Source organism: Amblyomma maculatum, chromosome 3 (assembly GCF_055883805.1).
Source record: "Amblyomma maculatum isolate TAMU_Amacu chromosome 3, ASM5588380v1, whole genome shotgun sequence".
In the NCBI taxonomy this organism is placed as follows: Eukaryota; Metazoa; Arthropoda; class Arachnida; order Ixodida; family Ixodidae; genus Amblyomma; species Amblyomma maculatum.
In genome coordinates this window covers 165,922,626-165,949,398 of record NC_139346.1, presented here as the reverse complement: position 1 = coordinate 165,949,398, position 26,773 = coordinate 165,922,626, and the positions used below count along the sequence as shown (strand labels likewise).

Below are 26,773 nucleotides of genomic sequence, written 5' to 3'. Positions count from 1 at the left end.
TAGTCGACAATAGCACCTTCAGTACACTCCTGAAAGAACGTACGTTTATTGACTGTACAGAGCTGTCCATGCCCAGGGCCGGACGGGCAGCACACCAGTAAGCATACCAGATGTTCCTTTCGGCACAGTTAAATTAACTAGGCTGTTTGCGAAAGCGAGTAAGTACAATAAAACATATCAGTGAAAATGTTACCACAGGAAACGCCCCGTGATAAAAACCAAGCCGCGATTTGATTTCTCCGCAATGTGAGCCCTTATCTAACGCCCAGTCTCAAATATTCGCGAGACATATTCTAATACCAACACTTGAAGCTTGCTCAAGACATTAATACTGCACCTATATAATGTCCTTACTGAAGCCCCAGAATAAGCAGGAGCCTCGTAGAAAAGTCTTAAGTACATTCTGCAGTTTTCCGCATATGCCATTCGAGTTCACCGAATAAAACAAACAGCGGTTAACAAAACAGAGCTTCCCAAAATCGCACACTAAGGACAGGGTCAGTTTGGCGAGTAATCAAAAGTCTGTCAAAAAAAAATTCACAAACAGCCCGCAGCTGCTTGCAGTTCACTCATACTTCTGCAGGTGAAAATATATACATTAGAAACAGTCCTTAGTTTCTCGGGAAAAAGCCGGGCAAAAAAAAAAGATAATCGCAGTATTGACTGATGATGAAAAAGCACTCTAGAGAAACGGAACTCTGGCTAAAGTTCGTTAAGGTTCTCGCTTTTCTTACTATGCCTTCGGCGTTGTTTCGGTCGCATTGGTGACAAGGTGCTTTGCATCAAGTTCATGAGGTCCTTCCCTTTCTCTACTTCCGCTGTCGCGGCTCTTCCGACGCTTGTCTCGGGCAGGCGCATCACGACGCCTACGGAAACAAATGCCGCTAAAGCAGCCACAACGAAGCACACATCTTCTCGGCGGATTAATTTGAGTGGTGCTAAAAAAGCTGCGAAGACCGCTCCTACGCGACCAAAGGTGTAAGCGCCGCACAAGACCGCACTGCGGACGGATGTAGGGAAGAGCTCGGCTATGTACAGGAAGTTTGTCGGAATAAGTACACTGGCCGACGCCTTGGCGATGACCACAAGCCCATAGGAGACTTCAACGGGACGAGCATTGATGGCGACGCCGCAGATCGAAGACAGACCGGCCAGAAGTGCCGTCAACGCTATAAGTAGCTTGAGCCTACCCGTCGAGTTCAGGCCGACATACATGGCCAGGTAGCTCGGGCCTAGGAAGACTACCGACGTTATCCGCACAGCAACTTGCCGGTGGAAGGGGCTGCTCCATGATGCGGTAAAGTATCCAAGCATGACGGCAAAGGTCGACAAGAACATTGCACTTGCTCTCGTTCGGATAGGGCCAGGCTCGATAATATCCTTGGGCGTCATGGGTGAGACGACAATGTCGTTTTTGCCCATCTCGCTGCTGATGGCAGCTACCGCCTTCTCTGCGTCTCTGCGCCGCACACCGTTTGTCCTTGCCGCCCTCAGCATCACCTCTCCGGCCTCCTTCATCCGGCCCATGGACATCAGCCAGATCGGAGACTCCTCGATGATGCCATGCGCCGACACGAGCAGGAGGGTAGGTGAGATGACAGCCGCTTGCAGGAGGGACCAGCTGAGGTTCAACTGCTCGAGAAACAGCAGAAACACGTCGGCCAATATGCTACCTAGTGAGCAAGCGAAGCCAATGTAGAAGGTCCTGAACTCCGTTGGGATGACTTCGAACAAAAGGACGACGGAGAGAAGGTAGATCGTGCTTGCACAGGCCGAACTGACGAACCTCGCGATCAAATACAGCACGAATGACTCGTAGATGCACCCTGCAGTCGCACTAAAAACGAGCATCAGTACGGCTCCAATGATAACCGGTTTGCGACCAGACGCGTCGGCGATGTAACCAGCGACGGGAACCAGGAAGAGTGCGCCGCTCATGTAGACCGCATCGGTCAGAGACACCAACCATGTCCTGTGGCAGACGAGGTTCCAGAAGCTACGCACGGTTTTATATTTCTCCCTCTCGTCGTAGTCCCAAGAGTGGCAGGGCAGTATGGTGGTGCCGTTGTGGCTGGGGTACGCATAGACGAAGCACTGGCTATAGCGACCAGCCTCGTCGACCGGTATTCCTACGTTTTTCCACAGGGCAACCGAGAGACTCGCAAAGGGCTCCGAAGGCTTGCACCAGTGGTCCACGGGTTGAGCGATTAACGCAAAGACTTGGTTGTGGCACTGCAGAGCTACGAGGGCTGCGATGCTGAAGCCGAATATAAGCCGCTGAAAATTACCGTGGCCGCAGGCATTCGCGCCCTGCTGTAACTGTTCGTTCTCGGCCTCGGGGAACGCGATCCCCGAACCACTCGTGTTCGTATGTGAAGTGCCGACAATGTCTGATTTATACTTTACCTTGGAGCTTCTTCTTTCGGGTGGTTTCTTTGTCTTCCCGGTGGTCTCAGGAAAATACACTGAGGGACGAGGCGGCCTCTCCATCTAAATTTACTACGAATCCTATAAAAGAATCTGGCACCAGAATGAAAACCACTGTGGATCTATCTGCGCGTGCTTCTTCTTCTGATCTTGATGGCGTAGTGTACAGACCATGATGATGATGATGTATTGGTGGCCCTTTACAACCATTCCTCACTGGAAAAGCACAGCCTAAAGGCTTGGTTTATCTAAACAGGGTGTTCGTTTCAGCGCCTAACGATTGATCGGAAGTCGCAATTTGTCTCCACAAGCTTTGATACCACAATATAAAGAGGCAAAGAATAGACTAGAAAAAAGTGAGGTGTTTCAACCATTCAACGCTGCTGAATCAAATTTTGAGCATTAGCTCAAACATGGGAGCGTGGGAATCATATGGAACCCCTCGAAATCTTTAAATCGCGCTGGAACCACAGGCGGTCGCAGACATGGCATATGTATCCGAGCGGATTTCCTGTAGTCTTGATGGAAGTGGGCGGTAGCGGTCTTGCTTACGGCGAGTTTGCGGCCGTTGGCTGCTGGGGTTCAACATGGCTGAACCTAGTTTACCGAGCGTAAGTTTGATTAAGCTGGACAGACGGGGTTTGTTGGCTTAACTCCTCCACGGCTCTCTGCGAACATCGAAGACACCACAGCCGGGTGTAGACAACCTGAAGGTGTCGAGGGCATTTTTAAAGGAGAAGTCCCACGAGGCGAGCTAAATGGGCAGCGTTCGCGGTAGAGGGAAAAGGTAGGCAGGCAACAGATGCCAACAGGACAGGTTTTGTAGCTTTTCGCTTTGCGGTGCTCCGAGAAAGTACAGAACCATTGCCTAGCAACCGCCGCAGCTGGCGGACGCCGTGCGCTCGCCGCGCCTTCTGGCAATCAAGAAGCAACCAGAAGATGTCTCGCCATTAAAGCAACAACAACATAGCTAGACAACCACACTAATCTGGACTTGCAATCAAGATAAAGATGTCATAGCCGAGCTAAGCCACTGCTAATTTTATGCTAGGCAGGTCTCCTCACCAAAACAAAAAAAAAAGGAAAAAGAAAAAAAAAATAAAATCTCTACCGGGAATCGAACCTCCATCCCTCGGATTCCCAGCCGAGCGCTTTAACCAATAGCGCCACTCCTTGAATTGTTTGTTTTATTGCATTGGAAAACTTTCATTAAAAAAAAAAACTGTATTTACTCAAACTTGTCCATGTCTGAAGGTACCGGGCTGCTTAATACGAGCCCGCCATATCAGTAACCCGACACTGCACCCCCGTAAAACATCAAAACACACACATGCACCTAGGTACGCAGCCAGTTTAGAGATTCTTCGCGTACGGCATATACACTCCTCACCAAGGCACGCTGCTCTCGAAACACGGATTTGGACGATCTTGATGGCTCGGCATGTCTGTCCATCATAGTGCTTTTCCAAAGACTGGATAGTCCTATTAACGCAAATAGACCATAAGGCACAAAACAGTTTTTGTCAACAGGCGAAAATCTAATAGTATATAGTGTAATTCAATCTCCAGAGTTCGTTGTAGTGCGTCCCAAAAGAACATAGCGTCTCGGCACAGAATAAAGTAATGATCAATTGTCTCAGGCAGGTTACACAGACGCCAAGACAGATCTCCTTATCTTGACAGGTGTGCAGTTTGAAAAAAAAAAAACGTTTTTTTACGGCTACCTAAACGCACACTCGCCTAACCCGCTTTATGATACTGGTGTCCGAAAATCCCAGATAAGGCTGCCGATACAACGGTGTAGGGAACAAAGACTCAGTGAGAACCTGGGTCATCTGCTCTCTCAAGAGAGGCTATACAGGTAATCTAAAGAGAAGCGCACAGTGAGGAAATCGAAAGTGTCAGCAACCTCCTTAAGGAATCCCCATAAATCCACTTCACGAGCCTGCCCAGTCGGTGCGAATAAATAAGGCAAATGAGGACTGAGACGCCTAATGAGCTCAGCTACAAGAAAAGGGTGGTTTGCCGATTTGAAAAAGAAAAAAAGGGAAACAGGTTGATGCATGAACAGGCGAACAAGGCCCACTGCACCAGACTCTAAGGGAAGGAACAAGTTATCTTGTGTATTACATATACTGTCGCGAGCAGAAGAATATGGGCCACGCTTTGACGGTCAGAGTCTTCTCACGCGTTAATTAGCAAAACATAACGCATGCTTTTGCATACGCTTGTAATATTTACTTTTGTCTTGAGGACATCAAACGTGAGGACATCAAACATGTATTTCTATTAGATGACGGGACAGAAGCGTTTGAATCCGGAAGCGTGGTCCTTTTTATTCTGTCCGCGACTGTACCTTCCTCCTCGCACAACGCAGGACTTGAAGGACATACGCAAATTTGAAGAAAAAAATGTTACAGACCTGTTCCCTAGCAAACACTGAGAGTTCCCTATCCATCCACTCCTGTGTTTGTCGCCGCATAGGTACGATTTGTGAATCCCAGTAGGATGCACTGTTGGGAACTTGGTACAGCGGAACCCTTAGGTATTGGAGAGGGCTACAGTTCCAGCATATGCCACCAAACTGGCTTGGCCTAGTGCCCCATTGACCCAAGCAAAAGCATTTGGATTTATCTAAATTAAGAGCCGCGCCTGATACATCCCAGAATTGTTGAGTCAAATGTAAAGCCTCAAGTACACTCTTTTTGTCAGAACAAAAGAAGGCGACATCATCAGCGTAGGCTAAAATCTTAACTTCACATTGAGCCAGAACAAAACCCCGGATAGCTGCGCTGTTAATTACACTCCCGGGATCGGGAGTAGCGTATCTTAATTCTCCTTGTCTAGCGTGAGGATGATAGTAGTGATGATGATGATATAGGCTATCAGCGGCGCATTTCGGGCGAGCCTGTACTCAGCATTGGACAGGACTGGATTGGACTAGATTGGATTGGACTGGATTGTATTTGACTGGAATGAACTGTACTTGATTGGACTGAATTTGATTAGACTGGATTGGATGGGATTTGAATGGAGAGGAGTAGGCAGCCTAGCTGAGCATTTTTAAGGGGGAAGTACCACGAGGCGAGCAAGATGGGCAGCGTTCGCGCTAGAGGTTACAGATAGGCTGACACTAGAAGGCTGTGTAGCATTGTGTCAGGTAATGTTTTATATTTTTGCGGATATGTACTGGTATGAATAAGGATGTGTAGCAGGTGTATGAAGAAGCAGGTGTGCGAAGTAGAAGATGTGAAACACAAGAAGGAGCGCAATTTGGAAGGGTCGGCTTTGCAGTTTATGATAGATACATTCAATGAAGTGTGGCATTCTGAAGTAATTCCGGAAGAGTGGAAACGTTCTATTGTAATTGTGCCAATACCAAAATCAGGTCAATTGCCAGTTTCTCTAACGGCCCTCCGCCTTATTTTCCTTACACCTATTACTACCTGCAAGCTTTACGAACAGATTCCAGCAGCTCGCTTGTCATGGTGGTTGGAATCAAATGCTCCAGAATCTCAAATCGGGTTCCGTCCTTAAATTGGAACAGAAGACGGCCTTGAAGTTTTCGCTACTGATGTACTTAACCATTCTCCCAGAGTCATTTGGTTCGTACTGTGATTGCTACAGACATCCATCCTTCACTCTGCAATTCTTGGCACCCTTCAGGAGTCTCTTTGTCTCCCGAATCGCTTTCTTCTTTGATCACTTTACCTTTTGGTCACTTTACCTCCAACTGCGGGGGGTGCCCCAGGGCTCCGTCCTCGCCACCACATTATTTAACGTGGCTTTTATTCCTCTTGTCCGAGCCCTAGAAAACACGCCTTCTGTACGCGTTCTTGCGTATGCTGACGACGTGACCTTGCGGTCCCGTCATCAAGATGCGTCCGTACAACAGTCAGCGTTCCAGCACGCGCTGGATGTTTTAACATCTCAACTCCCCGCTTTAGGTCTGTCCATATCGTGTAATAAATCATGTTTTATTCGAATCGGAAACAAATCTGGCTTACGAAAAGCAGCTCCATTACTTTTACGGTGGATAATTCTCAAATTCATAGTGTTCGTGTGCTAGGTCTTCATACATCTGTAACCGGAACATCTTGGCTAAACGCTACCCGTAAATCGGCTCACGCTACTTGGTCTGATTCGATGCATAGCTATGCGCTCAGGCAGAGCGCGTTCTGATACTACTCGTCAATTTCAGTGCCTCACCCGTCGTCAATGGGACTCCCTTGAAGCTATCAATCACGAGGTATGCGCGCCATAACCTATCTCCCTCGTTTTACACCCATACCCGTTCTGCAAGGGTATGCTCAAATTAATACATTAGCTGAACTCATCGACAAGCGTGAGACAAGCAGCTAGAGCACAGAAAATGTCGCTTCAGCTCCCACCGCTTATACACTCTTCCTCATTGGTCGTACTGTCAACTCACAGACAATAGCTCCACTGCTTCACCGCCGATATCAGCCGCGCATTAATTTGCCTCCAGGGTGCATACACCGATGCATCACTCACAGATCTGCAGGGAGTTACCGCTGTGCACAGTCCCTTAACTCTCGCGCAACGTATGGCGTGGCCGACACATGCACCCCCCTGGCATTGGAGCTTCAGGCAATACACAACGCAATTAGTTCCCTCCTACTCGAACCCACATTTGATACCATTCACATTTACACTGACTCCCTGCCGCCCTTAAGCAGCTTAAGGCTGTTCGGGGTACATTCAAAATTACGCAATCCATTCACTAGCTCTGTAAAAAATACCCCTGTCCTATATGCGTATACACTGGATTCGCGGCCATGCTCACGATCTACAAAATATTCATGTGGATAAAATTACACACCTTGACAAATCAGACATATCCCGCCACCTTCCACTCTTCCCCCAGATCCGCTCATGTTCGATGTTTCCGGCGTTTGCTCCAGCGAACACATGCTCTAATTCCTCCGTGTTCGTACCCTCTCCCCCGTAATCTCACTCGGGAGGAGCAGGTATCTGTGCGCCGAATTCGGGCAGGAGCGGCTCTGACCCCTTCTGTGCGTCATCGATATATAGCGTGACGAATGCTTACAAGCGGTCGAAAAGTGCTCCCATTGTGGTGCTTCACCGGAACTGTGCGATGCGAAGCATCTATTGTGGACCATGCCCAGCTACGGCATGCGCGAGACAGTGCTACCTACGGAAAGTAGGCCTGCGGTGGGACCTCTGTGATTACAGGAAGTTGACGCTAAACAATCAGTTTATCGACAACGTGTGATTATTTAAGGGAGACCTGTTTGCACTCTTTCTTCTAGCTTCCTCCTACTCCCCGCGCTCCCTTTTCACTATGCCTGATGGCAAACTTCTCGAATAAAAAAAGAAAAAGAAGCAAGCGATGTCGGCTTCTCGCGTCGCACCTGCTGAGATGCTAACAGGACAGGTTTATTCTCCAGGCGAGCACTGGGACGAGCACGAGATGCGTACCAGACGCAGCGAGCCTCGGGTGAGCGCGCAGCAGCGCATTCAAACTAACCGGCCAGCCACTGCATGTGGCTACTGCCTACAAGTTCAACAGCTCCCATAACAGAAAGTCAGTCTTTGGGATTGATTGAATTGGAAAAACTTTATTATCGGCGGTTAGTAGTTAGTGGACTTGTATAGCTTTAGATAGCCGTCAGTCAATGCTGCCGGCGACCCCTTGGGCTCTGTCCAAGGCCTTGTGTTGAATTTCCAGGTCGTAGCTGTCTCCCATGTGCCCGGTTGCTCGAGCCTCTGGAGAAGTTTAAGTGGAGCATCTGCCAGGAAGTCCTAGAATATATGATCTATGTACGTGGCTCTGCCACCACATTTGCTGCGCTCCGGCAGAATCTGACAGGATATATGGGGCTAAATACTATTTGGTTGGGGAGGGTTTTAGTTTGGAGCTGTCTCCATGTTACCTCTAGCTCTTTAGAGAGGTCTTTGTGTGGTGGAGGGTTTGTCAGCCTTTAGTCGATTGAGTTGTGTTATATCGTGGTAGGTGTCTAAGGCTTGTGTGATCGCTCCGGCTTTCGAGTCCCTGCCCACAGCTTGTTCGATAGAGGACTAACGCAATGTCCACACCTAGTATGCTGGTGGGAGGCGTCAGCGCAGGCTATGAATCTCCCGGAGAAACTGAAATCCTATGGAACATTAGTTCCTTGTTTGCGTGTGTGTCGCCATGCAGAGATGCCTCGCACGCGACATCTTGGTTGTCTCTCCCCTCTTCCGCAGGCTTAATAAAACGGATAAGATGGGTTCGATTTCAGCATACAGTGCCGTTCCTGGTGCCAATCATATCTTTTGCGGACTCAACCACGTTTCCTTTTTGCTTTAAGTCTGTAATCCAGACTTGATCACCTTCCAGAAGGGTCGGAAGTTGCCGCACGCCATGTCATCTGTCAATTTCTCTGCTGCTGTTCGCTGCATTGCGTTTCAAAATTAGTGTTTAGTGACGTCTGGCAAATGGGGAACAAGACTTCCGGGAGTCCAAGGAAGCTTAGTCCTCAACCGCCTCCTCGTTCAGAGGGGCTGTAGTCATTTTTCAGTGGAGTTGACCTGTCAGATAAGAAGGTCAACTACGGGTCTTGGGTCTTCTACATTGAAGTTTTGATGATTTTGATCACAGCAGCCTCGGAGAGTCCATTGCTTTGAGGCTAGTGCGGGCTTGATGTAAGGTTTTTAAACCCATATTCCTGAGCAAATTTTCAAAAGCCAGATGATAACTGTGGACCATTGTCGGAGACCACGTGCACCATCTCTGGAATATCGTGTCGGGCGAAAATTGATTTGCAGTGACTAATCCCAGTAATCAATGATAATTTTCTAGACGCGTCAGTTATGGATACCTATAAATCTGTTACAATTAACCATCAGTGACTATTGAAAAAAAACAGGTCCCTTTCAGCCCTCTGCCACGATCTTGCTGGAAACTGCTTTGAAGGGGCATTTTTCGACTCTTGGACGTCTTGACATATTCTTGACAATATTTTATCGTCGTTGTGATGTATTTGGCCACTGTAGGCCACGAAACGCAGTCCTTAGCGTGGGCCTGCGTCTTTATTTTATTGTGATAGCAATACTGCGCCAGGTTTCGAGCCATCGTGTGGTCCCGGCGGAGGCCACGCTTTACCTTGAATAGCCGAGGAGGAGGAGAACGCTCGGTCACTGGCAGCTAATGCTTTCGCTCCACATTCAGTTCAGCATTGAACCCTTTTCATTTATATGTGGGCTGGTACCTTACGCTCTCGCATCATACTCTCAAAGGATGAGCTTAAATGTCCCCAATAATGTAGCAGGCAAAAGAAGCTTCCACCCTTGCTATCACAATTAATTCAACTAGGGTTAACTAGAGTAAAACCACAACTAATTTCATTTATCTTCATACACTGCAGATCCATCTGGAGCTATGGCACGAGTGGTGTGGGGGAAGGGGGTGCATATTTCACAATGACAAAAAATGCAAAGCAATCATACAATGCAAATCAACAACAGAAGCGAGCAAACCATCAAACAAACGCAGAAACGAACTAATGATCGAATTGTGTTTATGAAGACAGTGATCAAAAGCGGCTGATTGCGTTAACAAATTCATGCAGTGGAAGGGAAAAGAAAGAGGTCTATAGAGAAAGTGCGCTCAGTGAAAATATTATAACGCTAATCACCAGCGAAAAGTATGGCGTTGAAAACGTGATTCTACCCGAGGGCATCACAAAGAACAAAACTTAAAAATAAGCAATGGGCGCAAAAGTAGTTGTAGTAAAACCCTTATTGTAACAGAGAAGTTTGGGGCAAGCATATTCCTGGGCCCCTGCACGGCCATACTGCACTCAAATGGTCATGTTCCTATGGTTCATGGCGTTGGTAACCCAGTTTGTGGCGATCTGCAGGACTGGGTGCTGATAGTGTAGCAGGATCTCCCGGTTCTCCCAGGCAAAATTTGCTGAGCGGATGGCTCAGGAAGAGAACTTTATGGTGAGGCAGTATGTTCTTAAAAAGGCATTTCGCCCAGCTGCCAAAAATCTAAGCGGAAAAGAATGAATCGTTGGTGAACCATACGTTTAAACTTTGGTTATGCCACGTCTTCATGAGCCGTGTCTTCCTTGGCTTTTTTCTATAAAGGGCAGCTCTCTACAAAGGAGAGAGCGGTAAAGCCAATACCTAGAAGCATCCCTATAAGAACGAGCTATTTTCCTTCGTTATTGAGGCGTTGTGTAGTGTCACTTGAGTAACGCTACCAGGGCCTAAAGTGTTAAGCTGACTGATGGCAGTACTCGACCCCTCGTCGGAGCCGTACGCGGCCAAGAGCAGGCCCAGAGATCATGCAACGTGCGCAGTTAGTCCCGAGTGGAACAACGGGAAGGATAGCGCAGCTTGAAGTCTCTTTTCTCCCCGACGATGTAGAGGACGGAGAGTTCGAGCGAGCTGACTGCGGTCACGAGAGCGATGTCGTCCAAATTGCTCAGCGGGAGTGTCGACCTGCGCCAGTTCGCCGCGAAGGAAGTGGTCATGTCGAAGCAGGCCTGGCCGATCGTCAGACCGTGGGCGGCTTTGAAGCTCTTGAACGCCCTGGAAAAAGAGAACCAGTTGGCGACGACCTCGATGTCGTCCTTGAAGTTAGGCCACAAAGACGAGTGTTTCAGGAACATGTCGCCTAAGGCTCACGTCATGGCTTCAGTGACACAGCGTGTGCCGCCCCACAGAACCGAGGCGTTGAAGCGAGAGCAGGGCGTAGTGCAAAAACGTGTACGCCGCAGTAGCGCAAAAAGCGCCATAGTACGCCGTCGCCCTACTCACATTGCCGCTGTGGTATTTGAACATATGTTTGCGGTGTGCATACAGAGCAGCCACCTGGACGTTGCAACAAGCAGTGAAGTTACACGCTCCCTCCTCACCCTAGTTGTCCCAGAGGTTGAAAAAAAAAAAAAAAAGCAGAGACAAAGCGCCATCTCGTAGTGCGAACTTGGATATTTTCGGTCAAAGCGTAATCAATCTTCCTCAGCCCTTCCACCCAACGACTTTCACCGAGCCCTAGGAATGTCCTTTCGTACTTTCTTGGAAGTCGTGGTAATCGTAATCATTGTAAACAGCGGTGAGGTGGTTGCGGAAATATTTGCTGGCTTCTTAGACGTCAGTAAAACTCGCGTCGACACTCCGGCGATCCCGAAAAACTCCCTGACTCATGCCCAATGCCTAACTGCTCCCATTCCACGTCTCTAAATACGTCCTCTAAGCGAACTGTAAATAGCACTGGAGAGATTGCGTCTCCTTGCCTGACACTTTTCTTAATTAGAATTTTATTTCTTTATACAGAACTATGGTTGCTGTGCAGCCACTATAGATATCTTCCAGTACTTTCACGTACGGCTCACCTACACCAATTTCACAATGCCTGCATGACTGCTGAGGTTTAGACTGAGTCAAATGCTTTCTCGTAGTCAACGAATGGTATGTATTGGGGCTGGTTATATTCCAAGCACTTTTCTACCATCTGGTTGGTAGCATGGATATGAACGATAGTAAAGTAACCTTTCCAAAAACTAGCCTGATCCTTTGATTGATTGAAGTCTAAGGTAGTCCTTATCCTATCAGTGATTACCTTAGTAAATACCTTATACGTAATGGACAGTAAGCTAATTGATCTGTACTTTTCAAGTCCTTAGCATCCCCTTTCTTAAGAATTAAAATAATGTTAGCATTTTTTCATTATTCCTGTACATTCCATGTCATCAGGCATTGCATATACAAGGTGGCCAGTTTTTATTAGCATGATATTCCCTCTACCTTTCAACAAATCTGTAGCCACCTGATCCTCCCCAGCTGTTTTCCCCCTTTTCGTTTCTGAGCCTTTCAAAACGTCGTCCTTCGTTATTGGCGGAGCGTCTGAATATAGCGTATATATTACAGAATAACTTACATATTTTATTTTTTCTTCTATAATTTAGGAATACCATTACGAATTCGGCTAAAATTAACTGCACCACAGCTTGCAACCCTCACGGGAAACAGAAACCACCGTTTCTGTGTATGGTCCGTGGGCTATAGCTACCATCACCAGCATATCTAGTGCCAATTCCTATTGCCACCACAAAGCTTCTAATATGCAGTAGCCAGCAGGCCTAGCCTAGCCACCTGCCTTCTTTCTGTGTTGTGCATCCTTCGCCCATCGGTCGTTTGTGTTATTTGCGCGTGAGGGAAGGCAGTTTTTTGTCGCAGATTATCGTATTGTGAAGTTTTTGCGAGATCTGACGACAACTGCAGCCAGCGAAGGTGCCAAGGAGACAGGAAAGCAGCTTTCGATGTAGGAAATCGACGCAAGAAACAAGCGAATCGGACTGCCGTGATCATTTTGAAAGAACTAGACAAGATTTTCAAACTTCACGGAACACTGAAGAGGCGATCAAACTCTGATGTTTTTTTACACATATATGAAGTCTGTACTTTCATAGCTTGATGCTATCACATACCTGATGAGGTTTTGCGCAAAGTGGAAAGTGTATGTGCTGTAGTGGTGTAATGTAGTGTGTGGACGTGTGTTCGACAGAAGAAAATACGAACTTATTTCCTCAAATAAATTAGCTTTGAAGTTAGTGCAACATTTTTAATTAAGATTTTACTTGTCTACACGTGCCAGCTGCCAAGGTAAGTCATTTTCATACCTTGGTTTGACCACTAGCTTATAAGTGCAGATTTTTCATTACAACAATATTTCAAAATAACAAACAATATTTAGCGGTCCCGCGGGATTCATTATAGTATTGAGATATGACCGTACTATATGCTTATTGAGTTCTTAGTCTAGTAAACCTCAGTACTAATATAATACATGCCTGCCCTTAATTACTGAATATAATGCCTCATTTGGCATAAACCCTATGATATCTTTTTTTTTTTGTTGTGGCCATAAAGCAAACATTTGAAAGTAAATTTATTTGGTGATAAGACTGATAACGACGAAGAGCACAAAACATGCACAAGAAGGGCGGAAGAACCACAGGCACAGAGGTCAGAGAAACGTCTCAGTCAGTGAAATGGCGCGACAACTTCCAATAAGAACACAAAAAAGACCGTCAACACGCCAATCAGCATCCAGATGGCGTGCAGCTGTGCTTTGCTGACTGGCCTCCTAGGCTGTGCGAGGCTAAGAGAAGTGAAAGCGAAATTATGCAACTCCACTATTTTTTGATGGCAGTGCTCTCCAGACTGGTGCTGCACATAAGTCAAAGGCTTACGGAAAATGCTACATCATGCAATTCAGGCTTGACGAGGAACGGGGGCCACTGAACGATCACTGTTTTGGATATAGCTCAACATTGCTGTCCACAGGAAGGGGAAGCCCGAATTAGCCAGTCTGAGCCAGTTGCATCCAGTTCCAGAGATGCACATGGGTGTTGGCAGCCCGAATTATCATCCCTTCCTCGTTAATGGGATTAAATTGATGAGGTGCTACCGTATGGTTTTCCATGGTAACCTTATGAGAACGGAATGTTTTGGTTGCTTCTTCATTTTTAAGTCGAAAAGTTCCAGGAGGCTATGTAAGTAGTGCTGTTTTCGCACATGCCTAAACCACCATTTCCACCTTCCTCTTAGTACAAAAACAGGAGTCATTTGAAACAACAGACTAGTAACTTCTGGAAGCCGATAGCAACAAATCTGATATAAGTGCTTTATGGAAGCTTTCATTTTCTTCTCATTGGCCATCATACAACATATTAAACCTAAAAAAAGTTGAGGTGCAATGACACTGATTAGAAACAAGCAAAATCCACATTTTTACAATCAGGATGATGGCGCACTATATTCCTTGATGAGTGCATTTGCTAGATGCTGAGAGAGCAACTTTCGGAGATCTTTCTCCTCAGACTTTGTCAGGCTCTGCAAGCAAAAGAAAAAAAAAACACACACAATTCCATATTAATGGCAATTTTTATGGTGGCCGTGGACTGCTTAAATGCAGGCAGCCAGGAGTTAGGCCATCTTCTTTACCACCACGGCCTGCAAAACTGCAGAACCGGCTGTCTGCTAGCGTCCACGGCCGAGCACTAATGCTCTTTCTTCTGTTTAGCTCATCTAATTAGCACCACTTTATGCTGGAGTGAGATCTATAGGGACCTGCAATTTTCAACAACTGTTTCTCCAGCTAATGCGTGCATTGAGGTATACTAGTATAAGATTCAACAACTAATCTTGGTATGCAGAAAAAGAAATCTCTACTGAAAAAAGACAAGTCAGCCAAAACTCATTAAATGCAGAAGTCTTTGTTACCTATGTAATATTGTATTTCTTCCAACAAAACAGGTGCTCCAATTTGTTCTTTCCACTAGAAAAAATAGTCAAAGCACGTAACCTGAAAAGCCCAGAACAGCAGAACAATTCTTAGAAAACCCGACTTCCCCATTCAGCTTCAACTTCATAAAGGACGCCTGACTTTAGTCACTTAAAGTTTGTAAAATATGAAAGCAGAAAATGAAGGGCATAATTATAGGAATATACAGTAAAACCTCTTTGATATGTCTTCAAGAAATGCGGGAAAGAAACTTGTTATCCAGGCAAACATGATCTGTACTGCCTGATCTTGAAAAATTAAGCTGCCAGATGAGGTACAAAGGCATTTAGAAAGGAGACTTTCAAAGTATAATAGTGTAGATTAGCATTTATAGACTCCAGTATGCACAGCTCCTTTTCTTAATTCTTGCAGAATTCAGTCTGCATTTGCGTTGTCTTAAGCACGGAAGAAATTTAGTAACAAATCTGGTTAGTAGAAGGCAGTGACGAGCCGAGATCGCTTCCTTGGTTGTTTCCGGATACTTCACCCCCTTACACCAATGACATGTGGAGAAGCCATCGCAATAGCGTGCAGCCACTGCGTTTTTGTTCATGCTGTGTCCCCCACACCCGGCCAGACTTTGCAATGACCAGACTTTCAAGCACTGCCCATAAATCTGACAGCTGCTTTTTCCAGTTGCTCTGTAAGTGGCTACCTACACTCCTAAAGTTCTGCAGAAATGTGGCTGAAGAACTTCGGCATTCATGAAGTATGCATTTATCTTTTATGCACAGCACGTTAAGTTTTCTTTGTGGTCCGAACCGCCTCCTGACACACGGGTGCAAAGGTGACGTCAGCAAGACTTGTCGCAAACCACTTGCGGTTTGCGTATCTCATATCTTCTCGTATCTTCTACATGCCTCAATTGCACCGCAAATAAAACGTGATTGATATGTCCTGCTAAAAAAAAAAAGTGTGTGGGAAGGGGGGGGGGGGGGAAGGGTGGAGAGGAGGCAAATCGGGATTTAGGCCATGCAGAACTGATTTATTTAAAAAACGACATAATCTTCATTTGGCGGCACTTCACACTATTCGATAGAATAAATTTCACAACGAAATCGACACTGTGCAGCGCTTTCCCAATGTCAGCTGATTTGGCCACAGGTAGGTTCTCAAGGTACCTTCTCAATTTCCTCGCCATATTGGCGGCCTCGGTGCTGCTGAGAGCTCGCTCTTCGCCTTCTTCACTCTCATCGCTGCTCGTAGCATCATCTGTAGGAAGCAGCTGATCGACAATTTCTTGGTCGGTCAATTCGGGCGCCACAGCCAAGTTGTCATCGGCAGCAATAAAGTCCTCGAACGTAACATTCGGAACCGCCAGTTGACGCCATGTCGTCTCGTCGAAATTGTCCGCTTCACCTTCACCGCTGTCGACCACCCTGAATATTTTTACCTTTGTTTCAAGAGAAACTGCTTTGCGTTTCGGCGCCGCCATGCTGCAAGACGACGGCACAACCTCGAGGAAAGTGAGCACACGCGCGGGTCGGCAAAAAGTAGGGGCAGGGGCACGCGGTCGGTGGTTCGATCACGTGCAGGTCACATGCCAAGCAGCCGTTGATGCTAGATTCACTCACGGTCCCTAGATGGCGTGGCGACGCGGGCGGTGGTTCGATCACGTGCCGGTCACATGCCAGGCAGCCGTTGATGCTAGATTCATTCGCGGTCCCTAGATGGCATGGCATGCGAAAGCGCAGGTGATTCAAACACATTTTAGGTGGAGGCGATTGACAAAACTGAAATTTAGCGTTTTGAAAAAATTTTTTTTTTGCTTCTTTGCGGATTTTGAGTCGTGTGAATGCAAAATATGCTTCGTTATAACCTATTTAGTGTCAAATTTTCAGTTTTTCATTTCGTTATACAGATAGAACTCCTATAGAAATAAAGCACAGCCAACCAAACTTTGCTTTTACTTCGTTATATCCGATAATTCGCTGTATCCGTGTTCGTTATAACGAGGTTCGACTGTAGTAGCTGTTGAATGAAGTAGCAAGGCATTTATTGACATTCTGACTTATTTTCACAGCATAAATATGATGATTTTAGCATTCCTTGATGTATAATGTGGCCACAATTTGTAAACATGTTGATAGTAGCAGCAGGGAGGAAGTCTAGTCACACAAAATGCATTGACCGGGTGGAAAATGATGAAATTATAAGCGACATTTTTACGGCCTGCAGTTTCGAGCGTATGAAGCGAGAAATAGTACGAACTGGGAATGTATCAACAAGGTTCTACAACCTAGAATAAATATGGGCAATGGCTGAACGCATCTTTACTGAATATCAGGTAGTGGTATACCTGGATGTTAGTTGAAGTTGCTTCATGAGTGACTGCCCACACTTTCAGATGGTCACACTCCTGAAGTGCTGCAGAAATGTGGTGAAGGCCTTTCTATATCCATAAAGTACTTATATCTTCCAAGTATTTAATACACATATGTCTTCAAAATCTCGCTAGGTGAAATTAAACAGACGTTCTGAAGTCCCAAACATTGAGAACAGCGCCACGTTACCAAATGCATATGCCCAACAATTTCTGCAGCAACTGACACAGCAGCATTTGCATTGTCGCCCATCAACTGCGCCTTTGCATTACAGTCGGCTCTTCATAATGCCTACTCGACCATAACTGAAAATTCATTCAGAACACCATGCCGTGTGAATTTAGGGGAGCTCATTTGACACCTCTCACGTTGACAGGACCAGAGCATATCGTAAAGAAGAGCCAATGTTCCAAGTTAAGCGTATCTCAACTAGCGACAGCGCATTGCATTACTCCGCGCTGTTCATTTCAAGCAGAAAATTTATAAGCAATGAAATTCAGCATTTTGGGACTTCACTTCCTCTACTTTTCCTCACCTGTTGACAGTGCGGCATGGTGTCGCCCGTGTCGGAGGTCGTGCGTCTTTCTTCGGAGACTGCCTCCAGGCAGCTCAGCCACTGCTTCGTTTGGTTTGAGTCCAGGAGCAGTTCCGTCGAGTCGGACAGGGTGTGGATCGCATCGCGGAGAAGCAGAGGTCGCAAGCTGGAAAACAGACCATCACATAGGTCAGTGCCCTGCTCATCACACACACTGCTCTGACAATGAAACGAAGGAGACAGCAATAACTGAAGTCAAGAAAACGAGAACGAAACACCCTTCCTAGCAGAAGATGCACTTTTGTTGCACTCTTCCCACCGTGCTTTTTCAGTATAATGCTCACCGAAATAGAATGCAACCAACCAAGCACCGCGCGCATTTTACTGTACCTGATTATATGTACTTGTAATATTGGTGTCCAATGCAACTAGGTCCAAGTTAACCCAGGTAGCACCGAAATATTAACTCTTTCGCTACCGCACCATAGGCCATCGGACATATATGTCCGACGATTTGAAAATGCCGCCAAACAAAAATTGAAGCCAGCTTTTACGGACAAGCTGCGCCATCTAGTTTGTTTTTCTGCAACTAACTTTCGTTTTCAGTTTTGTTTTCTGCATTTCTAACGTGAGGGGGCGCCGCGAAAACTGAAACTTTGACAGGGCATAGGAGCGTCGGTCCGCGACCATGGCGTCCATTTCGCTCCGCGCTCGCCAAAAGCAAAAGCCAAAACTGAGCACGTCGGCTGCTTCTGATGCCACTTTTTGCGATGAGAGCAGCAGTGATGAGTCTGAGAATGACGTACAAATGTCAGATTTCAGCTCGGACAGCGACACTTCGTCTCAGAGGCCCGGGACATCAGCTGGTACTCGCACGTAAGTTTCGTTTTCCGTTCACGCTCTATTCTATGCAGCGTGTACGTTTGTAATTGATGACACCGGTTTATTTTGTGCTTCAGGGTTGTCACAACATACGACCAAGACATTTTGCCAAAAGCAGAACTCAGAACAAATGTTATGTGCAGCACATGCCAGATATACCTCTGCTTCACTTCCTCACGTGACTGCTTCTCAGAGTGGCACAGCTCTCATGACCCTTGACTTGAAAAGCCATGAAAAGTGTAGTGATTTTTTACAAAGCTGAGACTTGCAGGAATGACAGCTACGAACATGTGCAGCAGTTTGTATATTTCAGTTTTTTTCTAATCAAGTTTGGGCTCAGTGTCGCCGCTTATTTGTGTTTTGCTTGTCTTTTTTTGTGTTTTCATCATATATAGAAAATAAACTTTCAAAATCTATTGGACACGCAACTCTGGAAATTGTTTTATTCAAAGGTGTAAATAATAAGCTACAATTTGGTACATTGCGATGCGCAATCCATTGGGCGTTTCTTGAAGAAATAATTTTTGTTTCCAGACACCCAAAATCGGCCATTTTTCCGCGGTAGCGAAAGAGCAATGTTACATTTTTGTTTCAGTCGAACATTATTTTCATGTTGTTAGAGCCCTTTTTTCTAACTTTTTGCAATGTTACGTAGAAATGATAGTTTAATCATTCAATAAACATTCCAACAACGAGAATCTAACATGTATGCAACATAAAGGTAATATCCATGAAAAATGGCAAAGCAACCCTGTACGAACTTGTAGGCCCACCACGGGACACTACTTGAATGCGTTGCTAAGACCACAATCCAGTACAGTTCCATAATATAGCACAGCTTCTACACTCACCTCTGAACGAATAGCGTAGAATCAAGCTTTCATTAATCGAAGAAAAGGTTCAAAAGTATTGAAACCCAGTGCTTGAAATTTATTTGCCATGTTTTTTTATAGTTATGATTCAAACATTATTTTCAAGCTCTAGAATTATATTACAGCACTTCTTTCCAACATCAGAATAATATTTAATATAAAACATAAACATCATACAATATTACGGTAACATTCCAAAGTCACCATCAGTATAACGTTCCTTTTGAATGAATTACTAACATTATTTTTATGTGACAAAAGGTTTAGCAACTGTGGGGATTCACAATCCCCTTCCTCCATTATAACGCCCGCGCGTAATTAACACGCGTGATTACGCGCGCTGGCAGAGAGGTTGGCGGAGGAGAGGGCACGCTGGCCACCCCCCGCCGCCTCCCGGGACTGCGGCGACGCTGCCGCGGGCTTCCCTCTTTCCTGCCGGCGTAACCGGGAGACCTCCTCTCCCGTTCCGTGTCGAGGAGCGCGACTGTAGCAACTCGCTGGGGTTCTTCGGCGAATGGGCGCGCACGCGCGCGGTTCATGATTTCCGCCGAGGAGACTACCGCCGTCACCAAGAATCACCCATTGACCGTAGGCACCGCAACGGGATGTGAGCGAGAAGCTGTGTCAGGTGAGCAGACACTTCCTCTCACCTACTTGACGCGCTTCCCTATTAGGTGGTTGTTATTTCACCCCCGTACGCGGCGTTCGCTCGCTACACGGTGGTTGTTCTTAATTGCTATTCCTTTGCCGTGTACTCGAGCAGTGCAATAAACTCTTGTTCGAGTACGCAACTCGGTGTTTGTCCCCTCTGGCCCGAACCCGCCGCAGTGGCGATTTCTTGCACCGCGGGTTGGGGGTCACAGCTCTGTCTGCTAGGGCTGGCACGTCGGGGCTAGAAGGCGACTCTAGCGTCTAGTCCCCTCGTGGCGCATTCTTGCGGGAGTAACACCCCCATATTTTGGCGCCCGAACGTGGGGCCAGAGGTGCGACAAATCGAGTGTCTGTGTGTGTAAGACGCCGACACATAGACTGGCCATGGCAGTGAGCAGGACTGACTTCACAGTCTCTTCTAATACTGCAGTGGTGATTGCACAACGGCAAGCAAGCAAAACCACCATAACCTTTTATTACCGCGAGAGCTCAGGAGCTGACGCTAGCTACTGTGATCTTGGTAATTTTCTGCGAGAGCAGGAGGTCACAGGACGCCACCGCTCTGCAGCAGGGTGACGCGCGGACGCTGGTGTGATGGGCATTCTCTCGTGGTGTTTTGACTTACCATGCTCTACGTGAGGACGGTCAACGTTGTAGCGTATGTATTTTTGCACGCGCACGTTGATGGCATGAGAAGTGTTATTACTATCCTTTCTGCCGCGGCCGTTAGCCAGTTCGTCGCGATAGCTCGCAGCCTCAGAGAAGGGCCGGCCTACCCGGCTTCTCCGAGTTTAAGTGCTCACCGTTTTAATTCCATCAGTGCAGTGGGGAGCTTAGTCAGCCTTAAGGGAGCTTTAGGAAGAAAGCGGTAGGATCCTTTTTCTTTTTTATATTTGTCGACCAGTGTTCGACGGGCTCTGGGAGCCGAGCGGCGCGGCCGCGGCGCACAAAGGGCACGCTGGTATTGCTGCCTGTGCGGGCGCTACACAGCTTGTATTGCTGTGAGCGCGTTGGATCCCTGCCGTTTGTACTCCTATAGCAGCTTGCGCAATCCTTTCCCTACGCGAAGGATACACATGAGTTCTTCGAGGTTGGTCACGCCACGCTGAGACGAGCTATATCGCACATGTGCATCGCTGAGCATGCGAACGGCCCTAAGACTTTTCTTCAAGTTGTGGCATTTCGCTGCCTAGTGATGTGCATGGTGGTGACGTTGTCGAACCGGTAAACTTGCTCTATAAGTTCGCAACAACGCCACGGTTGCTGCGTTGGGCACACGCCGACGCGCGACAGAGCTGCAAGCAAAGATGGCGGCGCTAGACTTTACACAAAGCGCACCGCAATCCGAGCCCCGCTGCGTGGCCCAAGGAGGACGCACTCCCCCACCAGTAGGCAGCTGCAGCGAGAGGCAAGGCTTGGAATCTCGAGCATCGCGCCTCGTTACGACTTGCGCCCACGGCAGACGTACTCTGACCAATGCGCAGGGAGTGATTTCTTGTGCTGAATATAGATGGGACGCTCCGTTAATATTCAGCGCATTTTGCTTCCAGAGCAAGCACGCGCTTTCTCTTGGAAAAGATCGAGTGGGGGTAGATTTAAAAACAAAAACAAAAATGTAACTAGGGAAAAGACAGCATTACAGCCAGCAAGGAGGGGAGCCGGCGGAGGCCACGACGACCGTTGCAGCATCGAGGAGCAGGCCGTCCAAGGAGTGGCGTTCCCGCAGCCAGAGCCTGCTGTCACCGTCAACCGGGCCAAGACAAACGGTTTCCGGTCGGCTACGGAGCGAGCCAGCCGGAGTTCGTGGAACAGGCCCCTGCGTCCAGCACGACGAAAGCTGCAGCAAAGAGCCCGCCTCGGCGCCGTTCGGTGCTCGCGGCCGTGGCTTCACCAGCGAGAGCAGCTTGGCACCCCGCTGCCCTCGCCATCGGCGGCGTTAACGACGGAGGGAAAAGAGGCCGACCGGGAGCGAGCGGACGACCCGCTGAGGGGGGCCTGCAGCATGCTACGCAACGCGAAGACGCAGTTCCTAACCGTTCCCCGGCAGGCTGCCCTGGCTGACCGACGATGAATGCAGTAGCAGGCCTGCAGCCATCGACACTTCCAAGCCTGGCCGAGTGACGGTGAAGAAGCGGGACCTGCGGCCGCCGCACGTGTGCCCCCAGCTCCAAGGTCGTCTCCTGTGGTCGTCGGCCTTGCCTCCCCCTCCGACACCCGTGGCTGTGAGCTGTCTGCAACTTTTTGTATATTGGCACTTTTCTTTGGGTTTAAATGGTTTTCTTTTGGTTTAAAAGTTAAACGGCGTTTAGCCGGCCCCCTCGGTATATCCCTCGGTGAACATGACTACTTTTAGCAGTACGGCGGTTTTAAGGAGGGGGGGATGTGGGGATTCACAATCCCCTTCCTCCATTATAACGCCCGCGCGTAATTAACACGCGTGATTACGCGCGCTGGCAGAGAGGTTGGCGGAGGAGAGGGCACGCTGGCCACCCCCCGCCGCCTCCCGGGACTGCGGCGACGCTGCCGCGGGCTTCCCTCTTTCCTGCCGGCGTAACCGGGAGACCTCCTCTCCCGTTCCGTGTCGAGGAGCGCGACTGTAGCAACTCGCTGGGGTTCTTCGGCGAATGGGCGCGCACGCGCGCGGTTCATGATTTCCGCCGAGGAGACCACCGCCGTCACCGAGAATCGCCCATTGACCGTAGGCACCGCAACGGGATGTGAGCGAGAAGCTGTGTCAGGTGAGCAGACACTTCCTCTCACCTACTTGACGCGCTTCCCTATTAGGTGGTTGTTATTTCACCCCCGTACGCGGCGTTCGCTCGCTACACGGTGGTTGTTCTTAATTGCTATTCCTTTGCCGTGTACTCGAGCAGTGCAATAAACTCTTGTTCGAGTACGCAACTCGGTGTTTGTCCCCTCTGGCCCGAACCCGCCGCAGTGGCGATTTCTCGCACCGCGGGTTGGGGGTCACAGCTCTGTCTGCTAGGGCTGGCACGTCGGGGCTAGAAGGCGACTCTAGCGTCTAGTCCCCTCGTGGCGCATTCTTGCGGGAGTAACACCCCCATACAACATTCAGGCAACTTACACAACAATTTTATAATATTATTCAACGTTCGGTGCTACCTGGTTTTTGTAAGCATGATGCTTACCCGTAGAAGCTCCTGTGCTAGCAAAACATGTCCCCACTTCACCAAAAGCAATACCATCGTTTGGAACAAAACCAAATGCATCACTGTCAACGGAGGAGGACACTCACAAATGGGGGGCAAGCTGTGAGTCAATGAGGTCTGTCAGAAGCCGTGCTGCAGACTGGCCGGGGGGCTTCCGTTGGAACTCCCGATAGTTGGCAAGGAAGGTGAGCCGGTCACTGAACAGCATGCTCTCGCCCATGTTTTCAAGCAAGTCCAGGCAGGGGAGCTCTCGTCGTTCACTGTACTCGGCCAGGAACCTGAACCGTACCCAGACGGGTTCAATTCAAGAGGGGACGAAGGACTAACTTTGATGTCTATTTAGACCGCCCTGTACTTGGTTAGGAACCTGAACTGTACTCGGACAGGTTCAATTCATAAAGGGACGAAAGACTCTCTTAAATTGGTTCACAGGAAGGAACGGCGCAGTATTGTCACACTTGTTCTGTGGACATCTGAACCGCACAGAATGGGGAGGGAGGAAGGTCAGAGTGAAAGTAGAAAGAGGAAGGGAAGCCGTAATGTAGGGCTATGGAGAATAAAGAATAAAAACATGAAGCACATGAAAAGGCCACGGTCACCGCAAAAAATCCACAATTCTCCGAGTCTAGATGGACAATATTGCAAAACGCACATGGTGGCATCTCCTTTGCACCTGTAACACATTTTCTTTTGCAGGAATGCCATGCAAAATGTTGCCGTTTCTGTGGAAAATGCACTCAAGACACCACACTGTTGAAATGCATCCTCACTTGCCACACTGGACGTGATTTATACTTAAGCATTGTTCACACACAGCCTTTCAGATTTGACCGCTGATCCCTCTCTTCTTTAGCTGCAATGTCAGGGCCTCTTTTTATCTTGTGGGCCCAATGCTACTGATGAGTTCTCTGTTTCCAGGCTCATCTTTCACTATCATTCAATAGTCCTCATAACCTGGCCCTAATGTTTTTAGTACAATTATGCTGGAAACTATAGACAAGCATTGCTAAGTCCCATCTGGAAATCATTTTCCCCCAAACATAGCTTCAAAATGATGTTTCAATTTTCGTGCAAATTTCTCGTACTAAATTTGTCGGCTACTTGATGAATGTTAAAGAATTAAAATAGCCTTAATGTGATTCTAGAAAAACAGTTGAAGGTATTTACTGCCACTAGAACTAAATGAGAGTCCTTACGTTTCAAAAATACTGGTCTGTTTCAAGTTTACACGTGATCAGCCACATAAAGCTGGTGTCTCAATGAAGCTACTGGAAGCGAGTTGAACCTGAAGAAGTGCTCACAGTACTCCTGTGCCACCATTTTTCACAATTCAGTTTCCAAGGCTCACCAATATTGCTAAATGCAACTTTAATGATGTGAAGTTCTCCAAAGATCAGTGAAGCCGTACATTTACTAACCAGAGTGTACACTTATGGGGCCACAGTCTCACTTGTAGCAGAATAAGAACTCGTGTAACGCAGCAACAATTGCCGTTACTGATCGTTAATTTGCAGATGCACTGGTCACTTACTGATCTGCCAGCCTCGATGTCAATATAGGATTCTGAAAGGGGAAATAAGCAGTTGTGAGTCCAGAGACAAGCAAGCTAAGAAAGAAGCAAATGCGCATTATCAGGGAACCTATTGCTGCAGACTCTCAATGATGCAATCACAAATGAGGCTATGTTTTAAAGCTTTCCTGGTTAGAGAGCATAATGTGAAAAATTTCAGATGTTCTGACTATACTCCTATGCTGCTATGAATTATAAGAATGCATGAGCAATGACCGCACCCTCGAGCACTATGAGCTGCCCATAACATCGTCAATGTTGTGACCACCAGTCATGTAACATAGATGAAAGCACGGAGCGGCAGTGCGCTCATAAATAAACAGTGTTTAGATGTAAACAGATCTTCGTAAATGCATTTCCAATGGTTTTACACACGGATTTTGTTCGTATTGGGTTAACACAATTCCAATTTAAAGACACCCGCCTTATTGAGGTCGTACTACACCTTCCAAAGAGCCAGAGACTTTATTGAGAGCAATTTTAAATGAATATGTAGAGGAGATAAAGAAAGAACTTTTGAGAAAGGAAAAAAAAAAAAAAAAAGAACCCGCTCACCTTGCAACGCATTGCCCAAATCAGTGCGATACCTAGCTGGCCCTTCTTAGCCATGCGAACTGCCAGCGTCTGGCAAATATCCTTGACTGAAAGAAAAACAGCCCAGTTAAGCACGTGCACACGCTTCAATAAGCCAGAAATAAATAATGCTCTCGTAATAAAAAAACAAAAATTCCTATATCACAAGGCCATCTCGTTTAATTTCACAAAATACATTCACATTCACCCTGTCCCAATATAACTGGAATGATCGTACTGCTTAATGAAAATGCGAGGAGTACTCATTGGCTAATCAACTGTGCACTCTCATTAAACGGAACCTCAAGGGATTGGGAAAGTATGTTCCATTTATCAGGAGTTCCGTTTATCAAGAATATAGGTTCAGTATTGCGCAATCAGCCTCCGCGGTCCCGACACAACAGGCAGGCGCACAGTTTACGATTTCCGCGGAAGTGGATCCCGAAATGCGAAATTTGGGTAATAAGGAGAACAGTATACAATGGGCACAAACTTTACTGCCCAAAGTACACAGTGAACCTTTTATTTTATTCATAGCCCATGAACATCAAAAAAAAAAAAAGAAGTCAACAGACCGCTTACTCTTCTGCCGGTAGGATAGTGGGAACTGCGATTTAATGACTACTGAAAAATGACGTTATGCTTGCTTGCTTCAGTTCTTGCAGCCGCTTTTTCTGAATGGCATCACCCATGCTGGTCAAGCTGCGAAGAAACAGTGCAGAGCCATTTTCACGCTGGAAGAAACTCTTGAGCATTTGGACGGCGGACTCTGCCTGCAGTGGTGTCACCATGGGGTCAATATCCTTGTTCTCAAGCTCTTCCTCCTCGTCTCCGGTTTCATCGGGGGGGCAGACATCAGCTAAAATACTCTCCACAGTATTTTGTGGGCATGTTGCCACGTCACTGCCAATCCCGATATACTCTTCAAATTGCATGCCCATCGCAGCACAATTTTCCACCAGCAGATCTTCCTAAGCTGCATTGCAGACATCAACATCAGGCTCGTCCTGTGTGTAGGGTTTTTCTGCCATTGAGGCAAACCCAGCGTGTCTGAAGCAGTTGGCAATGGTCGTCGCGCTAACCTGTCGCCAAGCGTCATCAAGAATACAAACGGCACACAGGACATCCACCTTGTAGTCCTTCCCTCGGTCCATGCATAACACCATCCTCCTAAGCAGGATTTTGCGGAAGCGTGGATTCAGTGCTTGAATTACACCCTGATCCATAGGCTGTAGTAGTGCTGTGGTGTTGGCTGGCAGGAATTCCAATGTGATGGACTTCAACCCCGCACAGTGCCATGTCCAGGGCAGTTATCCACAAGGAATAAAACTTCACTGTTCTCTCGCAAGAAGTGTGCGTCCTTGCGACAAATCCATTCTCTGAAGATGACCTGCGTCATCCACGCCTTGCCGTTGGCCTGGTAGGAAACTGGCAAGGTGGCGACATT

General features: G+C 47.4%; 2 protein-coding genes across 4 annotated transcripts in view; both read right to left on the bottom strand.

Annotated features, from left to right (window-relative positions):
• Nup75 (nuclear pore complex protein Nup75) overlaps positions 1-26,773 on the bottom strand; it is an 81,261-nt gene that overhangs the window by 3,856 nt on the left and 50,632 nt on the right. The window contains exons 18-22 of one of the 3 annotated variants that reach the window (XM_084598504.1): positions 25,309-25,394; positions 24,715-24,746; positions 23,270-23,461; positions 17,609-17,774; positions 9,825-10,992 (exon numbers count right to left, since the gene is read on the bottom strand). In XM_084598504.1, coding sequence (XP_084454630.1) covers positions 10,744-10,992; positions 17,609-17,774; positions 23,270-23,461; positions 24,715-24,746; positions 25,309-25,394 — 725 coding nt within the window. In that variant the 3' untranslated portion in view covers positions 9,825-10,743. Of the gene's footprint in view, positions 1-9,824; positions 10,993-14,075; positions 14,299-17,608; positions 17,775-23,269; positions 23,462-24,714; positions 24,747-25,308; positions 25,395-26,773 lie in introns of those variants that run through there. The other 2 variants (XM_084598506.1, XM_084598507.1) reach the window with 2 other exon arrangements.
• On the bottom strand, positions 468-2,490 carry LOC146196755 (solute carrier family 22 member 6-like). The gene has a single exon (XM_084595978.1). The coding sequence runs from the start codon at positions 2,488-2,490 to the stop codon at positions 703-705; it is 1,788 nt and encodes a 595-aa protein (XP_084452104.1). The 3' UTR covers positions 468-702.

What these genes read in the sequence shown, in the direction of transcription:
- LOC146196755 (XM_084595978.1), bottom strand. Translation starts at nt 2,490, where the DNA reads ATGGAGAGGCCGCCTCGTCCCTCAGTGTATTTTCCTGAGACCACCGGG.